Source organism: Ambystoma mexicanum, chromosome 11, assembly GCF_040938575.1.
Source record: "Ambystoma mexicanum isolate Mex_15411 chromosome 11, UKY_AmexF1_1, whole genome shotgun sequence".
NCBI classification, from domain to species: Eukaryota; Metazoa; Chordata; class Amphibia; order Caudata; family Ambystomatidae; genus Ambystoma; species Ambystoma mexicanum.
The window spans coordinates 600,425,651-600,440,998 of record NC_090934.1 but is presented as its reverse complement, the minus strand read 5'-3'; the positions used below and the strand labels follow the sequence as shown (position 1 = coordinate 600,440,998).

Sequence of the window (15,348 nt, the reverse complement as noted above, 5' to 3'; positions counted from 1 at the left end):
AAGGCAGGGCCTGCTGCGACATACAATAAACCCGGGCCACAAAAATGTGCCCCACAATCGCAAATGGCAATTCATTACTTTACTGTTTAAACACCAGATACGAGGGAATTTTGGTAAAATGTTTTACTCAAAGTACACTTTATAACACATTTGGTTATTAACATTGGATATGAGCATAAGCTGCACAGTGATGCAACTCATCAGACCAGTCCACTATGGCCCCAAAAACTGGCCCAACACTGGCATGTTGAGCCGACTTCGTAGGCCAGTGCTAGCCTGTTGCAGGGCACAGCATTCACATAAAGCAACACGGCTGAACAAGGGCCGCTTTCTGCTGAGACGGCCCTGCTTCCGATTGTTGCATTGTTTGTTCTTTAATGAGTTGCATAAACACCGCTCAAGCGTGACTAACTGCATGAAAACATGAAGGAAAGCGTTAACCGAGAAAAGCAATATCATTTGAACAGGTAAAAAGCGTACACCTAACGCATACCTTTCTAAAACACCACATCTCCGAAGAATTTGCGTTTACCCAAGCAGAGGCCGCCCACTCCCACGCCCAGCCCGAGGGGCCCTCTTACAATTTCAAGTTGGAGCCGGCAAAAAAAGGTTGCAAATAACGAAGAAGAAATGATTAACCACAAAGAGTTAACCAGTAGACATGTGTGTCCCGTGTGCACACGAAACAGGTACTTTTCTTTTTAAATTGCATTTTTCAGGAAAGGCAAATATTTGATCTAGCTCTCCTGCAGTTTCGTTTATCTTGTGAAACTGGGGGAGGAACATCACAAACTCCAAAAGGTCCAAATTTGGGAAGCTGCCCTTCGAACTTAGCAGCATAAGCCTGTTCAACTGGAATTTCACTCGCTAAAACCAACATTTCCTTACTGACAGCCCCTGTTACGCTGGGCCCGGTGCAACTTGCTCTCCACCAAATTAGAGGGTGGCGCTTCCATTAAAATAGTGATCAAAAAAGTAATTAGATGCTTAAAAGTCTCACCAAACTATTTCTAGTTAACAGAGGGTAGAGCCCCGAGCCAGCCCACGAGCGGAGGGATAGAGGAGCAACAGGAAGCCCTGAAACAACCCATGGGTTGAAGGTATAGAGAAACGATTGGGAGCCCCAAAACGGCACATGGGGAGAGGGGACAGAGGAGCGATAGGGACCCTCAAACGAACCCCTGCGGAGAGAGGATTGAAAGGGAACTCCAAACTAGGGTGACCAGACAGTCTGGGGAAATTTCTGTCCGTCCCGGGGTCGGGAGTTTTTTCATTTTAGAAACCCTGTCGGGGTTTGCATGGTTGGGTGGCTAAGGTAATTAAAATCGTAATTATTTTTCACAACACTTCCATAATTTTGAAGTTTGAGGATTGGCTCGAACCCCCAACCTTTTAGGTACAAGTCACAACACTTACTGACTGTGCCACAGAGATTGGCTGGGAAATGATTGTACAGCAAGCCATGTAATATCAATTAGAGCAAACGCTTGTTTTGAAGTAACATGCCAAGAGTCACAGACAAAACTGCATAAATGAGATCATATACAATATAGAAAGGAGAAGTGCTGGAAATATGTTTGGGTGGTGCTTGTGGGGGCGTGTTGGTGTAGGGGTGGTAATTGGTGGGCTGCAATGGGCTAGTCCCTCTTTTATGTTGTTGGTCGTCCCCAGTTTTCTGTTTTGGAAATCTGGTCACCCTACTCCAAACCAGTCCATGGGGTGAGAGGATAGAGGAGCGATGGAGAGCCCAAACCTGCCAATGAGGGAGGGCTAGAGGAACGACATGGAGCCCTTAACCCGCCCCTGGGATGAGGGGAAAATGGAGCAACAAGAAGCCCTGAACCACCCATGGTTGAAGGATAGAGGAGTGAGAGGGAGTCCTGAAACCCATGGGGTGAAGGGATAGACGAGCAATAGGGAGCCCTCGGACATTCCAGGGAGTGAGGAGATAGAGGAGCTATAGGGAGCCCCAAACCCATCCATGGCGTGACGGGATAGAGGAGCGACAGGGAGTTCCAAACTCTCCCATGGGTTAAGGGGATAGAGGAGTGATAAGGAGCCCCAAATATCCCATATGGCCAGGGGATAAAGGAGCGATACGGAACTCCAAACCAGTCCATGGAGTGAGGGTATAGAGGGAGCCCCGAACCAGTCCATGGAGTGAGGGGATAGAGGGAGCCCCGAACCAGTCCATGTAGTGAGGGTATAGATGGAGCCCTGAACCAGCCCATGGTTGAAGGATAGAGAAGTGAGAGGGAGTCCTGAAACAACCAATGGGGTGAAGGGATAGACGAGCAATAGGGAGCCCTCGGATCAGTGCATGGAGGGAGGAGATCGAGGAGCGACAGGGAGCCCCGAACCCATCCATGTAGTGATGGGATAGAGGAGCGACAGGGAGTTCCAAACTCTCCCATGGGTTAAGGGGATAGAGGAGCTATAAGGTGCCCAAACCAGTCCATGGATTGAGGGATAGAGAAGTGACAGGGAGTTGCAAACCAGCCTATGGGACAAAGGGATAGACAAGCGATAGGGAGCCCCAAACCAGTCAATGGGGCCCAGAGGATAGAGGGGTGAAAGGGAGTCCTGAAACAACCCATGGGGTGAAGGTAGAGAGGAGCGATAGGGAGCTCCAAACCAGCCACTGAGTAGAGGGATAGAGGAGTGATAGGAGCCCTCAGACCAGTCCATGGAGTGAGAGCATAAAGGAGCCATAGGGAGTCCCGACCCAGTCCATGGAGTGAGGGAATACAGGAGCGACAGGGAGTTCCAAACCAGCCCATGTGGCCAGGGGGATAAAGGAGCGATAGGCAACTCCAACCCAGCCTATGGGGTGAGGTGATAGAGGAGCTACAGGAAGCCCCAAAAGAGCCAATGAGGCAAGGGGTTAGAGGAGCGATGGAAGGCCTAGAACCACTCCATGGGGCGATTGGATAAAAGAGCAATGGGGAAACCCAAAACAGCCCATGGGTCAAAGGGACAGCCGAGCAATAGGAAGCCACGAACCAGTCCTCTGGGAGAGGGGAGAGAGGAGCGATAAGGTGCTGCAAAACAACCCATCAGATGAAGGGATAGACAAGTGATAATTATATCATAATTATAATTGGTTATTTATAACACGCTTAATACCCAGAGGTTTCTAATCACGGACCTGGGGATCGAACCTGTCTTTCTCTGCATCGTCTTGCTTCCAAGGCGAACGTGTTGCCCCGGAGCTATCCTCCCGAGATAGGGAGCTCAGAACAAGTTCATTGAGAGAAAGGATAGAGAAGCGAAAAGGATCCCCTAAACCCTGCCATGGAGTGGATAGAGAAGTCAAAGGGAGCCCAGAACCAGTCCATGGAGAGGACAGAGGAGCGATAGGGAGCCCGGACCAACCCCTGGTGCAAAGGGATAGATGAGTGATAGGGAGCACCAACCCATGGGGTGGGGGGACAGAGGAGTAATGAGGAGAACAAAATAAGCTCGGGGGATGGGGAGGGCGTCAAGGGAATGGAAGAGTGGTCAGGAGTCCTGAACCAGCTGGGGTGGACGTGATTTTGAGTCTTGAACCAGCCCAGGGGTCGAGGGAGTGGTGATGGAGAGTAATTAGAATCCCAGAAGCAGCTATGGGGCGGGAAGGAGATGGGACTGAGGAGCGATGGTGTGCTCAGAAACGCCCCTGCAGTGCCATGTTTCAACACGTTCCTTTTTTTGGCCACCAAATTCACAGCCGTATGCACAGTCTTAGATGAAAGACCAGGTAAACATATGAAAAGAAAACTACTTACTTCCATCCCTATCCCGAACAAAGCGTTTCATCGCTTCCGCAGCACAGGCACGGGAAGTGGACGTTGGATCATACAGGCATATTCTCAGGTCCTTTCACACATCAGCCTGCCGTTTATTTGAGAACCTCTGAAGTTGAACCCTGAATCGGCCCTCCCTCCGGGACGCTTCTCATTGCAGACCTACTTATCCACTCACCATCTCTCTTCCACTTAATAACTAACTGTGCAGAGTTTGCCTCCGTGCTGCCGAACTGGTCCAGTTAAAAAAGCACGAGGGAACAAATCAATTTCTGTAATGATCCGGCAGCCAGGCCAGGAAGGGTCACTGACTTTTCAGGATCAATTAAGGCAACATCAGTGATCCAGCTCATTCACAGAACTCAATTCACCCTGATGCCAACGAGGCTCGTCTGGGTGGGCATGGGCAGAATACATTTGACAATATCCTACAAATGCTGAAGCAAAATAGGGTACATTAGCCAGCAATGGCAGCTCGTTAGCAGCTGCGTTTCAGGGATCTCAGCTTCAAGCGCAAATCCAGAAGGACAGCGTGTAGGAAATTAACGTAGAACTAGCAGGTCGCGCTCAGAGCTCGACGCGATCGAGATTGACGAATTGACTACAACATTCAAGGGCACCTCAAGTAAATCGTCTCTGACCTGGGAAAAGGCAATGAGAAATCTGAGGAAGGCAAGGGTTATTTTTGGGAAGGTAGAAGGAAGATTGAATGGGCCAACTTGATTGGAAAGATTTCAGGGACGTGTCCGTGCATCGCCGTAAATGGTCTAAAAAGTCAGGGGCGCCAAAAGGTGTTCCAAGATAGGGGGTTCTATGATCATTCATCCACTTTTTTTGCAGCATTTTCATCCAAAAACATTCGGCCCAAAAAAAAATCATCATATTTTTTTCTTTTGCGGGGTCCCCCCTAGACCCTCTCCCCTATTATTTATTCCGCATTTCCCCCACCACATATTTTTTTAATTGGTTTTTTCAGGCAAACATTTCCGGCAAAAAATGCCTTGAAAAAGCAAATGGCGTTGGATTAACATCAGACCCTGGAAGCGGAGCGGAGCTCTGTATTTCTGTATTTCAATATGAGATCCAGTCATATAAAAAACAGTGTGTATAGAGGGCTACATTATAGCTACCTACTAGGGCTTCAGGTAATCAAGAACATGTCTAGACAGGGGAAACGCAGACAGTCTGGTCAAAGAGAACTATGTGCTCTAATTTGGTCTTACAAATTCAGAGCGCAGAGGTTTTTCGGAGCATGTTTGTAGGCCAACAAACTGGTGGTTGAATCACACTGGTAGTGGAAGCCCCTTTCCACTGCCCTTAAGACAAAGGACTTCTTTACACTGCATTTTGAGAACCTTAAATCACACTGTCCTCCCACAGGCCATTCGATACACACCGAAAAACATGCAAGCTCACGACAGACACATTCAAGACGCAAACAATTCTAAAAGGATGCAGGTAATGGCAAGCAAAGGAACGAAGGAACCCAATACCACCGAAGAAAACAAAAGATTTGGCGAGCACGAGATACAAGTAGCTCCATGGAGCCGGGGCTATCATGGTGGAAAAAAGGACCAAGGGTCGTTCTGGAGACTTCCAGGCAAAGTCCAATGATCCCAGCATGTATAAATAGGGCCACAGGTTCTCATTGCAGCGAGGCAGCCTCAGCGTTCCAGGCTTCAGAGACGATTGGCTCACACACACATCAGAAAGGACCTTTCCTTACCTGGCACACCACCGTAGTATGTCTGCAGTCGTACCAGTAGCATCACGGCTTACCAGCGTATGTGTCCAGACATCCCTAGTGATACTGAGTTCTGCATCCAGTTTCTGCATGGGCTCAGTCAGTTGGAGCATGCTACCAATGCCTTGACGTCACCACATTGATCAAAACAACTTCAGTTTAAGGCCCTGGACTTCACCGACCATGCCATCTCCACCAGGGGGGATCCATTTCCCCATCACACATGTCCCTGTCTGAACTTTACATCTATCAGGTATCCATGTTTTGCTACTCCCACCTTGCTTAACACTCCTTCAAGAGGTTGGGTTGACTCAGCAGCTGATGTCCAACCGTGTAACGCAATCCCTACCCACGTCCGCCGGGGCATGCACAACCGGCTCCACTTCAGGAGCAGGTCTCGGACCGCCACCATTGGCATGCAAATGAAAACATTGCACATTAAAAGAGAACACATGAAAGCATTGACAGGGTAGCTTTAGGTGCCTTGAAGAAAGTCACCCTCTCTATAAATATTCACCATCATGCACATTAGCTGTGAAGACAGATGTATGGTTCAGCCTACGGTAGGAACACATTGTAACAACAGCCCCATCCACGCACACGGCAGACACAACAGTAAGCAAAGGCCAAACGCGCTCACACAGTACAAAGGTTCAAGCTTGGTGCCACTATACTGGCACGTGGATGGGTGAAGCGCATGCCAACGCCTAACCAGGCAGAGAAAAGAGAAAGCCACTTTTCAAAAGTAAATGAATATACAAAATGCGATTGCATGCAAATCACTAGCATTTCAACACCAGCGGAAAAAACAGCATTAAGCAATTAAGTGAAGATCAGGACACCCAGGGTGCATTCACATTGACAAGGAAACTTACAAGTCAAGCGATTAAGGAACACAGAGTCAGAAGGACACTGATCAAATCAGAAAAAGGACAACTCGCTTCATGCGAGACATTGGTGAGGCTACTCCCTCATCACGTCACCTCACTTCACGGTCAGGGCAATAAGGTGAAATAGTGCATTTTAGTCAGATGTGGAGCTAAACAGAACTCGTGCTCTTACCGGGTGAATTGCAAGCTACAGGAACGACCCTCCCACTGTGTGCACACATGTACCATTAGCTGATGGTGCCTGTGGGACTCGGTGGCACAATGTGGATCCTCTGTTGCCACGCGGCTCACGCTATTTGCAGGAGTTTTTCCCAGTTATCATGACCCCAGCTTCATTGCTGGAACCCTCTTTCTCACTGCTACACCGAGCGGCCAGGTCTAGTGTGCATGGAGAAGTCAGGCTGAGCAGCTGTGTCCTCTGGAGCACTGCAGCTCAGGTGGGTTGAGACTATGCTATTGTCAGGACTTGATGGGTTAATGCATCACCTATTGCATTCCGATAGGTCCTCGGTATCCAGCACATATCCAGCCCTATGCAGAGAGGTCATTACTGGTGTCGCCTATAGCAATGCTGGCACTGTAGGGACACGGTCTCAGGGAAATTGATTATATACATTTATCCCATACATATCCATTACTCCCTCATCTATCTTTCTCGTCACAGTCTAGTTTCTCACATAAGTAAGACTGACTAGGAGGACCAGGACTCTTTAATAAAGATGATGTGATGAATCTTTGGATGTCGTCACTTCGCTCCGGGGGTGTGGGGGACCCGTCCCATGAGGCCAGGGAGGTGAGGCCACTACCCGATTGGCCCCCTGGGGGTGGTACTAAGTGGGAGGATCTCATGGGGAGAGACCCCCCCCATGGGACTAGGGACGACTATCCAGGGAGAACGCAGTATATTTCCCATCAATCTCCCTCACCTAACCCTCCTTTACCTTACCATCACATGTACATGTGCCATGTACATAGTAGTAGCAGTAATGAGATGAAGAAGAGTCAGCTCCACCTTAGAGAGCTCTCAGGGAAATACTGGAATGAGAAGAAGGTGCAGAGGCATGAAGAGCGATCCTCAAAACACTATGGCGCAGTCTAGAGTTTCCAAAGTTCTGACTGGCCAAAGCCAATACAAAATAAAAGCGTGAAAACCAAGCAGGGAGTCAGGTCCTCCCAGGAGGATCTGCGAGCCTGGAGGTCGCCCAGCGTGGAGCAGAAACGAAGCCACTGACTGGAACGCGAGAAGAAGCGTCCCTACCCGGTCTGCACTACCCTGAACGACTAGAGAGCTGGAAGAGCAGAAGTTCGACAGAGCGGAGCCGTCAAACTGCGTGATCCTGGAGACACTTGTCACCCGCCCAGCACCAAACACTGACTGCAATTGTCGAGCAAACAGAGACCGCGCAAGAAGCCGAGCAGAGCAACTGAAGTGCTTGCAACTGGTGAACAAGACCAGACAGAGACCCAAAAGATAAAAGGGCTTTTGGGGAAGTAAGGTGGGAAAGAGAAGTCCAGAAACCAGGGTCGGGACCCATATAGTACCTGGCAGGATAGTGAACCAGGTCTATCAGCATCAAGATACAAAGAGTAGAGAAGTACCTGAGACCCGCAACGGAAGAAAGAGGTCATCACAACCACTCTTCCTCGTCGCAGTACCTGGCAAGGAAGCAAACCAGGTCTGCCAACAGTAGTCTGGGACCCGGCATCCACATAGGAAGAGCATCACAATCACTCTCTCGTCACAGTACCTGGCAAGAAAGAAAACCAGGTCTGTCAACCGTGGTCTGGAACTAGCACCCAAAATAAGAAACCCGAGAAGGGCCTGGGGAAGGGAGTCATTCCCCCAGCCTTTGTGAACTGTGACAAAGAGCCTCAGTAGAGCATGGGTAAGGGAGGTATTCCCCTAGCCTTCGTGAGCTGTGGTAAAGTGCTTGAGAAGGGCCCAAGGAAGGGAGTCATTCCCACAACTACAGTGACACTGCAAGGCAAGAGACCAGGGGAAGGAAGCCATACACCTTGGTGTTGTGTACCGAGAAGCCAAACAAAAGAAGGCCCGGGCATGAGAGTCATTCCCCGGGCATTTTGAAAGTATTGGGAACAAGATACCTGGAAGAGAGAGACATTCTCCAGGGACCCAATAGTGAATAAAACTGTGGACAATAAGGAATGATGTTTGAGTTGGAGCTTTACTTTTTGAGTTGGAGCCGAGAACATTACAGCATCACGAGCTGGAACTTTGTTTTCCATCTTGGAAAGGAAGTGACACCTGGGGAAGGCAGTCATTCTCTCAGAAGAAGCGCCCATCTGCAGCTGGAACTATAATCCATTGTGCAGAAGAAGGGAGCCATTCTTCTGGACCAGGCAGTTCCACTACCTCTTCAGTATTGGTTCAAGTCTGAGGGACAGAAGTGGGCATTTTGACACACAACGGTGGACTCTTCATTTACTTGGACATTCTGACCGAATCCTTGGTTCCTTAGTGGAGGCAGGGAAACCCCTCTTCGAGTTAGGGAGAGATAGGTTTCCTCTTTATTTTGATGAAATAAAAGTTTATGCCAACAATCATGCCACCTGTGTGCCAGTCTCCTCCTTCTGCAGCCTTACAATTACCAGTAAGTCATCAGGCCACTACCTCTTGGTCCGTCTTCCTCACCCAAGTCCTTACATATGTGTAAAATAATGACGTGGATGAAGAAGACCAGGACTCGGTGTAATGAAGAGTACTGGTAAGTCGGGCCATTTTGGCTTTTACAAAAATCTACATGTAGAGTTCGAAGCACACTCTCTGAGGCACTGTAAGTGCAAAGAGGGATTAGTTGAGGACGACGATCTATGAGGCAGGCTCTTGGTGTCTTCTCCATCAAGAGCAGATGTCCTTCCCACATGAATCGTGTCGGCTGACATTACGCCATGAGCCATGTCTGGAAGGCTTTGGTGCAGGCCTTGTGATTAATTCTGGGCAAAGGCCACTTTTCATTGATGGCTTTTGCTATATAATTGCAGTCAACGTGCTGGGCAATGCGCACAAAGGGGGCACTATCTGTGGGACTGGGAACCGTCCTGCTGGCCTTGTAATGTTCGGTGGGTCCAGTTAATGGTTAACAGTTGGATGTCAGGTCTTGGTTAAGGATTAATATTGCACTCATTGCTGCAGACATCGAGCTGGATATTTGGGTACGATAAAGGTCAGGCTATAATCTGAACACCTTCCGGCCGTCGTCAGAAAGATCTCCACGCCCGGGTTGGGAAAATATTCTTTGTGCAATTAATGTTGAAGCCAAGCCCGCTTAAGGGCATAGCAATCGAATGTTCATTGTATCCTAATGCAGGAAAATGGCAAGGATGTGAGCTTGTGGCTATATCACCTGTGAAACTGGAAGACTTGAGCTCAAACATGGCGTCTGTGCTTGACCAAATATTGTGATCCTGGGCAAATCATTATAACCCACTATGACTCTGGTCCCTCTTTGGAGAGTCTGTAATGCGAGTCTAGATGTCGCAATTAAGCACCATATAAACACCTTGATATTGGCATATATCCCCGATGCAAGGCAGTTACATCAACAAAGCGCAGTGAAAAGATAAGGCCACCCTAGCGTTTATATAAAACAGGGCACTGAGAATATATCCTTTACATAACAGGCATCCCTGTCAGAAGGTTTATAAGAAACATGAGGAAAAGTAAAGCGTTATTACTGAGCTAAGGATTTGCTTTAAACTAAATGGATTTGCAACCTTTGGCTCTTCACATGTTTTGTACTACAACTCCCACCTGCCCTAGTCAGCATAAGTGTAGTGAATACTGAGGGATCATGGGAGTTTTAGTCCAGAATATCGGGAGAGCCGCTGGCATGTTGCAGACCACTTCTTTAAAGTGCCCAAGTGCCTCCATTTTGTTTAGGTCAATTAACTGATGGAATAAACTCCGGAAATAATACAGCACTTATTTACACAGAATCAAATACTCCAAATGTACACCACACACAAGGGACAAAAAGTAACACTGCCATAAGGCATGAGCAGAATGCAAGTCACTGAGGAGTTCAGTGACCAAACACAACTAAGCAATAATCACCCCTTTCACGAATTGGACAGAGTGATAAAGGCCTGGAGCAGCCCAGGTCAATAACGAGAGCATGCAGGTTGTTACCATCTGGTACAGCCAGTGGAATGGGCGATTATTGCTATTAGTACCTCAGGGCCATATCCCGGGGTATCGAGAGCAAGGAGAAATAAAGATGGTCTGCAGGAAGTGCACAATCCGTTCACCAAATGTGAAAAAGAGAAAAAAGTGGTTGCCATGCAGATGGAAAAGAGTATCTCACTGGAGCCTCTTTTCATTTCCATGGCCACTAGATGGGAGGTGCCGGTGTGTCGTGAGGACAGCATGAGATGCTGGGGACTGGTGGACAGTATCACAGATGCAGAAGAGAAGCACAGAGAAATGGGGAACAGGTAAGGGGGATGGGTCCCCAAATGTAATGTGCAGAATAGTCGACACAGGGGATGCGATGGTGGCCGGCAGGGTGGAACATGGACCTATCCTGTTAGTTCTGGCCAATATTTCGCACATCCTGATAGGTTGGCCGTCATCCCTGGGGGCTAACATCTGGTTTATGTAAAGACTTATGCATTCTTTATCATACATAGTTACAGCATATTGACTTTTAGTACTTGGTCTCTTGCTGGCTGTAATGCAAAAGATCTTGTAGTTGTTTATATGTAGAATACATGAAGAATCGATGCTCCAGGAAGAAACACACTGCTATGGTGCCTTAATGTGCAGCAAACAAACAGTTTAAGCATTTTAATACAAGTCCCGTTACAAGTTAGCATAGTAATTTAAAATAAGTGTAAGTATTCTGGCAGGTCCCTATTATCCATCCTAAACTCAAGCACTCCACTGAATAAACATACTACCATACATGTCATATCAACCAATGACTGAATTTTCAGGGAACAGATGTCTACATGTTTAGGGAATTCCATTTAGATTAGGCATTATGATGCCACAAGTCAAGTGTACTGAGTGAAATCACAATAACCTGTAATGTGTGGGGTAAAGGACACCTACTGTACATTGTAAGGATATTACAGGTCACCAATAAGTTCCTTCACAAGGCCTCAGAATCCCAAGGTGACCTGCAATATCCTTGCAATGTACAGCATGGGGGATAATACATGGGAACATCACCATCTTCAATACATGGTCTTTTCATTTGTCTGAGGGGAGAAATACTCCAGTTGTTCTGTTAGATTCATGCAGAATCAGATGAGCTGGACAAGCACACCAATGCACAATGTGTAATGTGTTATAAAGACAACATACCAGGCCTTTTAATACAAATAAATACTTGTAACGCTGTCTTTGTGGTTTGGAATCCACGGCATCATGCATCTGGACTCCTGCCCACCCGTGGTAAAGCCCAGCACTTCACTAGACACATATACTAACATATAGGTCTCCATGTTTATCAACCAATGAATGTGACAGGACAAAAGATGAATTCAAAAGAAAGGAATCTGAAAATAATGTCATGCTTTAAGCAGGTGTTTTGGTTGCAGTTAGTTGTACCCCTCCCGAGAGCAGCTTTTCACTCTATGTGCTGGCTCAGGCCAGCATCCATTATGATGTCACAACTCAACTACTGTAATAAAAGTAGTGATGTCATCCTTATTAGAGGCTTAGAATATAAGGCTATTAGATACAGGCTGTTATAAGGATATTGGAAGATCCCATGTATAATAAAATAATTGCACCAATGCACCCCTACTCAACTGTAATAAATAACTTATTGCATTTGACTGGTAATGCCGGAGCCAAGAATAGTGTTAAAGGCAGCTCACTAAGCAGACTGCCACCAAAACAATTAAGTGATGACTGGCTGTTCACATTCCCCTGAAGTAGGTTTCTCTGACAATGTATGGCTATGACTTGGTAAAGGGAAATTTTGTGTAATGTGTTAGGACGTTCCACTCCAAAACTGCATCTGTGCAGTCTCTAGCAATCTCCTTTTCCTCGCAGACCATGACAAAATCGTTGAGAAGCAAGTGTGGCCCTGGAAATGTTTTTCAAAGTGGCCCCATATCACACCATGTGTGTGAACGTAGCGAGCAAGCCAAACCCCAGGAGGTGGAATGGGGAAGGCAACTGGTGAATTGCAAAGCATTTTCTGCATGTATAGGGCTTAAAAAGTAATATAACAAAAACATAACATCAATTTATTAAGAGAAAGAAAAAAACATAGTGGAAGCTGCATAACAAATGTGGTCCTGTGAAGAACTGTGGAAGTGTGTGATGAGGAAAGGGAGGGGTGTGGGGGGGTGAGGTGACTGGCAGGGGGCTGGGGGGTGAGGTGACTGGCAGGGGGCTGGGGGGTGAGGTGACTGGCAGGGGGCTGGGGGGTGAGGTGACTGGCAGGGGGTGGGGGGGTGAGGTGACTGGCAGGGGGAGCGGGGGTGAGGTGACTGGCAGGGGGAGCGGGGGGTGAGGTGACTGGCAGGGGGAGCGGGGGGTGAGGTGACTGGCAGGGGGCTGGGGGGTGAGGTGACTGGCAGGGGGGGCGGGGGTGAGGTGACTGGCAGGGGGCTGGGGGGTGAGGTGACTGGCAGGGGGCTGGGGGGTGAGGTGACTGGCAGGGGGGGGAGGTGACTGGCAGGGGGTGGGGGGGTGAGGTGACTGGCAGGGGGAGCGGGGGGTGAGGTGACTGGCAGGGGGGTGGGGGGGTGAGGTGACTGGCAGGGGGAGCGGGGGTGAGGTGACTGGCAGGGGGAGCGGGGGTGAGGTGACTGGCAGGGGGAGCGGGGGGTGAGGTGACTGGCAGGGGGGTGGGGGGTGAGGTGACTGGCAGGGGGAGCGGGGGTGAGGTGACTGGCAGGGGGAGCGGGGGTGAGGTGACTGGCAGGGGGAGCGGGGGGTGAGGTGACTGGCAGGGGGAGCGGGGGTGAGGTGACTGGCAGGGGGAGCGGGGGTGAGGTGACTGGCAGGGGGAGCGGGGGTGAGGTGACTGGCAGGGGGTGGGGGGGTGAGGTGACTGGCAGGGGGGTGGGGGAGGTGACTGGCAGGGGGCTGGGGGGTGAGGTGACTGGCAGGGGGGATGGGTGAGGTGACTGGCAGGGGGCTGGGGGGTGAGGTGACTGGCAGGGGGGTGGGGGAGGTGACTGGCAGGGGGCTGGGGGGTGAGGTGACTGGCAGGGGGCTGGGGGGTGAGGTGACTGGCAGGGGGCTGGGGGGTGAGGTGACTGGCAGAGGGGTGGGGGAGGTGACTGGCAGGGGGCTGGGGGGTGAGATGACTGGCAGGGAGCTGGGGTGTGAGGTGACTGGCAGGGGGCTGGGGGGTGAGGTGACTGGCAGGGGGGTGGGTGAGGTGACTGGCAGGGGGGCGGGGGTGAGGTGACTGGCTGGGGGGGTGAGGTGACTGGCAGGGGGTGGGGGGGTGAGGTGACTGGCAGGGGGAGCGGGGGTGAGGTGACTGGCAGGGGGAGCGGGGGGTGAGGTGACTGGCAGGGGGAGCGGGGGTGAGGTGACTGGCAGGGGGAGCGGGGGGGAGGTGACTGGCAGGGGGAGCGGGGGGTGAGGTGACTGGCAGGGGGAGCGGGGGTGAGGTGACTGGCAGGGGGAGCGGGGGGTGAGGTGACTGGCAGGGGGGTGGGGGAGGTGACTGGCAGGGGGCTGGGGGTGAGGTGACTGGCAGGGGGCTGGGGGGTGAGGTGACTGGCAGGGGTGTGGGGGGGTGAGGTGACTGGCAGGGGGGTGGGGGAGGTGACTGGCAGAGGGCTGGGGGGTGAGGTGTCTGGCAGGGGGCTGGGGGGGTGAGGTGTCTGGCAGGGGGCTGGGGGGGTGAGGTGACTGGCAGGGGGAGCGGGGGGTGAGGTGACTGGCAGGGGGGTGGGGGGGTGAGGTGACTGGCAGGGGGCTGGGGGTGAGGTGACTGGCAGGGGGGCGGGGGTGAGGTGACTGGCAGGGGGCTGGGGGGTGAGGTGACTGGCAGGGGGGGCGGGGGTGAGGTGACTGGCAGGGGGGGCGGGGGTGAGGTGACTGGCAGGGGGGTGGGGGTGAGGTGACTGGCAGGGGGGGCGGGGGTGAGGACTGGCAGGGGGGGCGGGGGTGAGGACTGGCAGGGGGGTGGGGGGTGAGGTGACTGGCAGGGGGGGCGGGGGAGGTGACTGGCATGGGGGGCGGGGGAGGTGACTGGCAGGGGGCTGGGGGTGAGGTGTCTGGGTGACAGGGTAACAGGAGCAGAAAAGCAGGCTGCATCAATCTTAGTTTGCTGATGCAGCACTTAAGACTTCCCAAGGGCTGAAGTGCTTGAGGGGTAAATATAGCAGAGGGCAGTTTGAATGGACACCTACATGCATCGACAATATTATTCAGTTATGGAGAAAGAGCGTTCCCGGGCACTAGGCGCATGCCAGTTCCTGAGTGTAGAGACCGCGTAGAATTGTCTGCTTCTGGGGACACAGTACGTTCGCGTTACAGTGATACATCCCAGCATTGGGGTGTCCAGGTAGCTGTGGATGGTGCAGACTTCCTGTTCTAGTGGAACTGTGTGTGGCAGTAGCAGAGGAAAATCCAAATACGCACGCAATGATACACTAAAGTCCAATGAGGTAAAGGCAGGACATTGCCTTTGTTCGCAAGAGAACAAGTGCTACACGCTTGAGCTACGATTTGCAGAAATGAAAACCGTATACGGCTTACATAGTGCTGTAGGCCTTTCTGATACGAGATGGGATGTTTTTAGGCATGGGAGGAATGGCTAGTAGGGTCTTTTGGTGAGTAGACAATCACCGAACGTTGCCATAAATGGGCAGATCCCTTGTTATGGACACCTATGCCCATACTAAGAGGCCCTATTTGGGACCCCACGATACAGGTAGAATGTTTGTACTTGCCTTAAACCAGCCAGACGTAGGTGAGCCCAATGTG

At 50.7% G+C, this 15,348-nt stretch overlaps 1 protein-coding gene across 9 annotated transcripts in view; it reads right to left on the bottom strand.

Moving 5' to 3' along the window:
* NAV2 (neuron navigator 2) overlaps positions 1 to 15,348 on the bottom strand; it is a 972,027-nt gene that overhangs the window by 504,525 nt on the left and 452,154 nt on the right. The window contains exon 1 of one of the 9 annotated variants that reach the window (XM_069623473.1): positions 3,768 to 3,896. The exons of the other annotated variants lie outside the window; for them this stretch is intronic. Within the exon in view, the coding sequence (XP_069479574.1) occupies positions 3,768 to 3,798 (31 nt within the window). The 5' untranslated portion in view covers positions 3,799 to 3,896. Of the gene's footprint in view, positions 1 to 3,767; positions 3,897 to 15,348 lie in introns of those variants that run through there. 9 annotated transcript variants of the gene reach the window in all.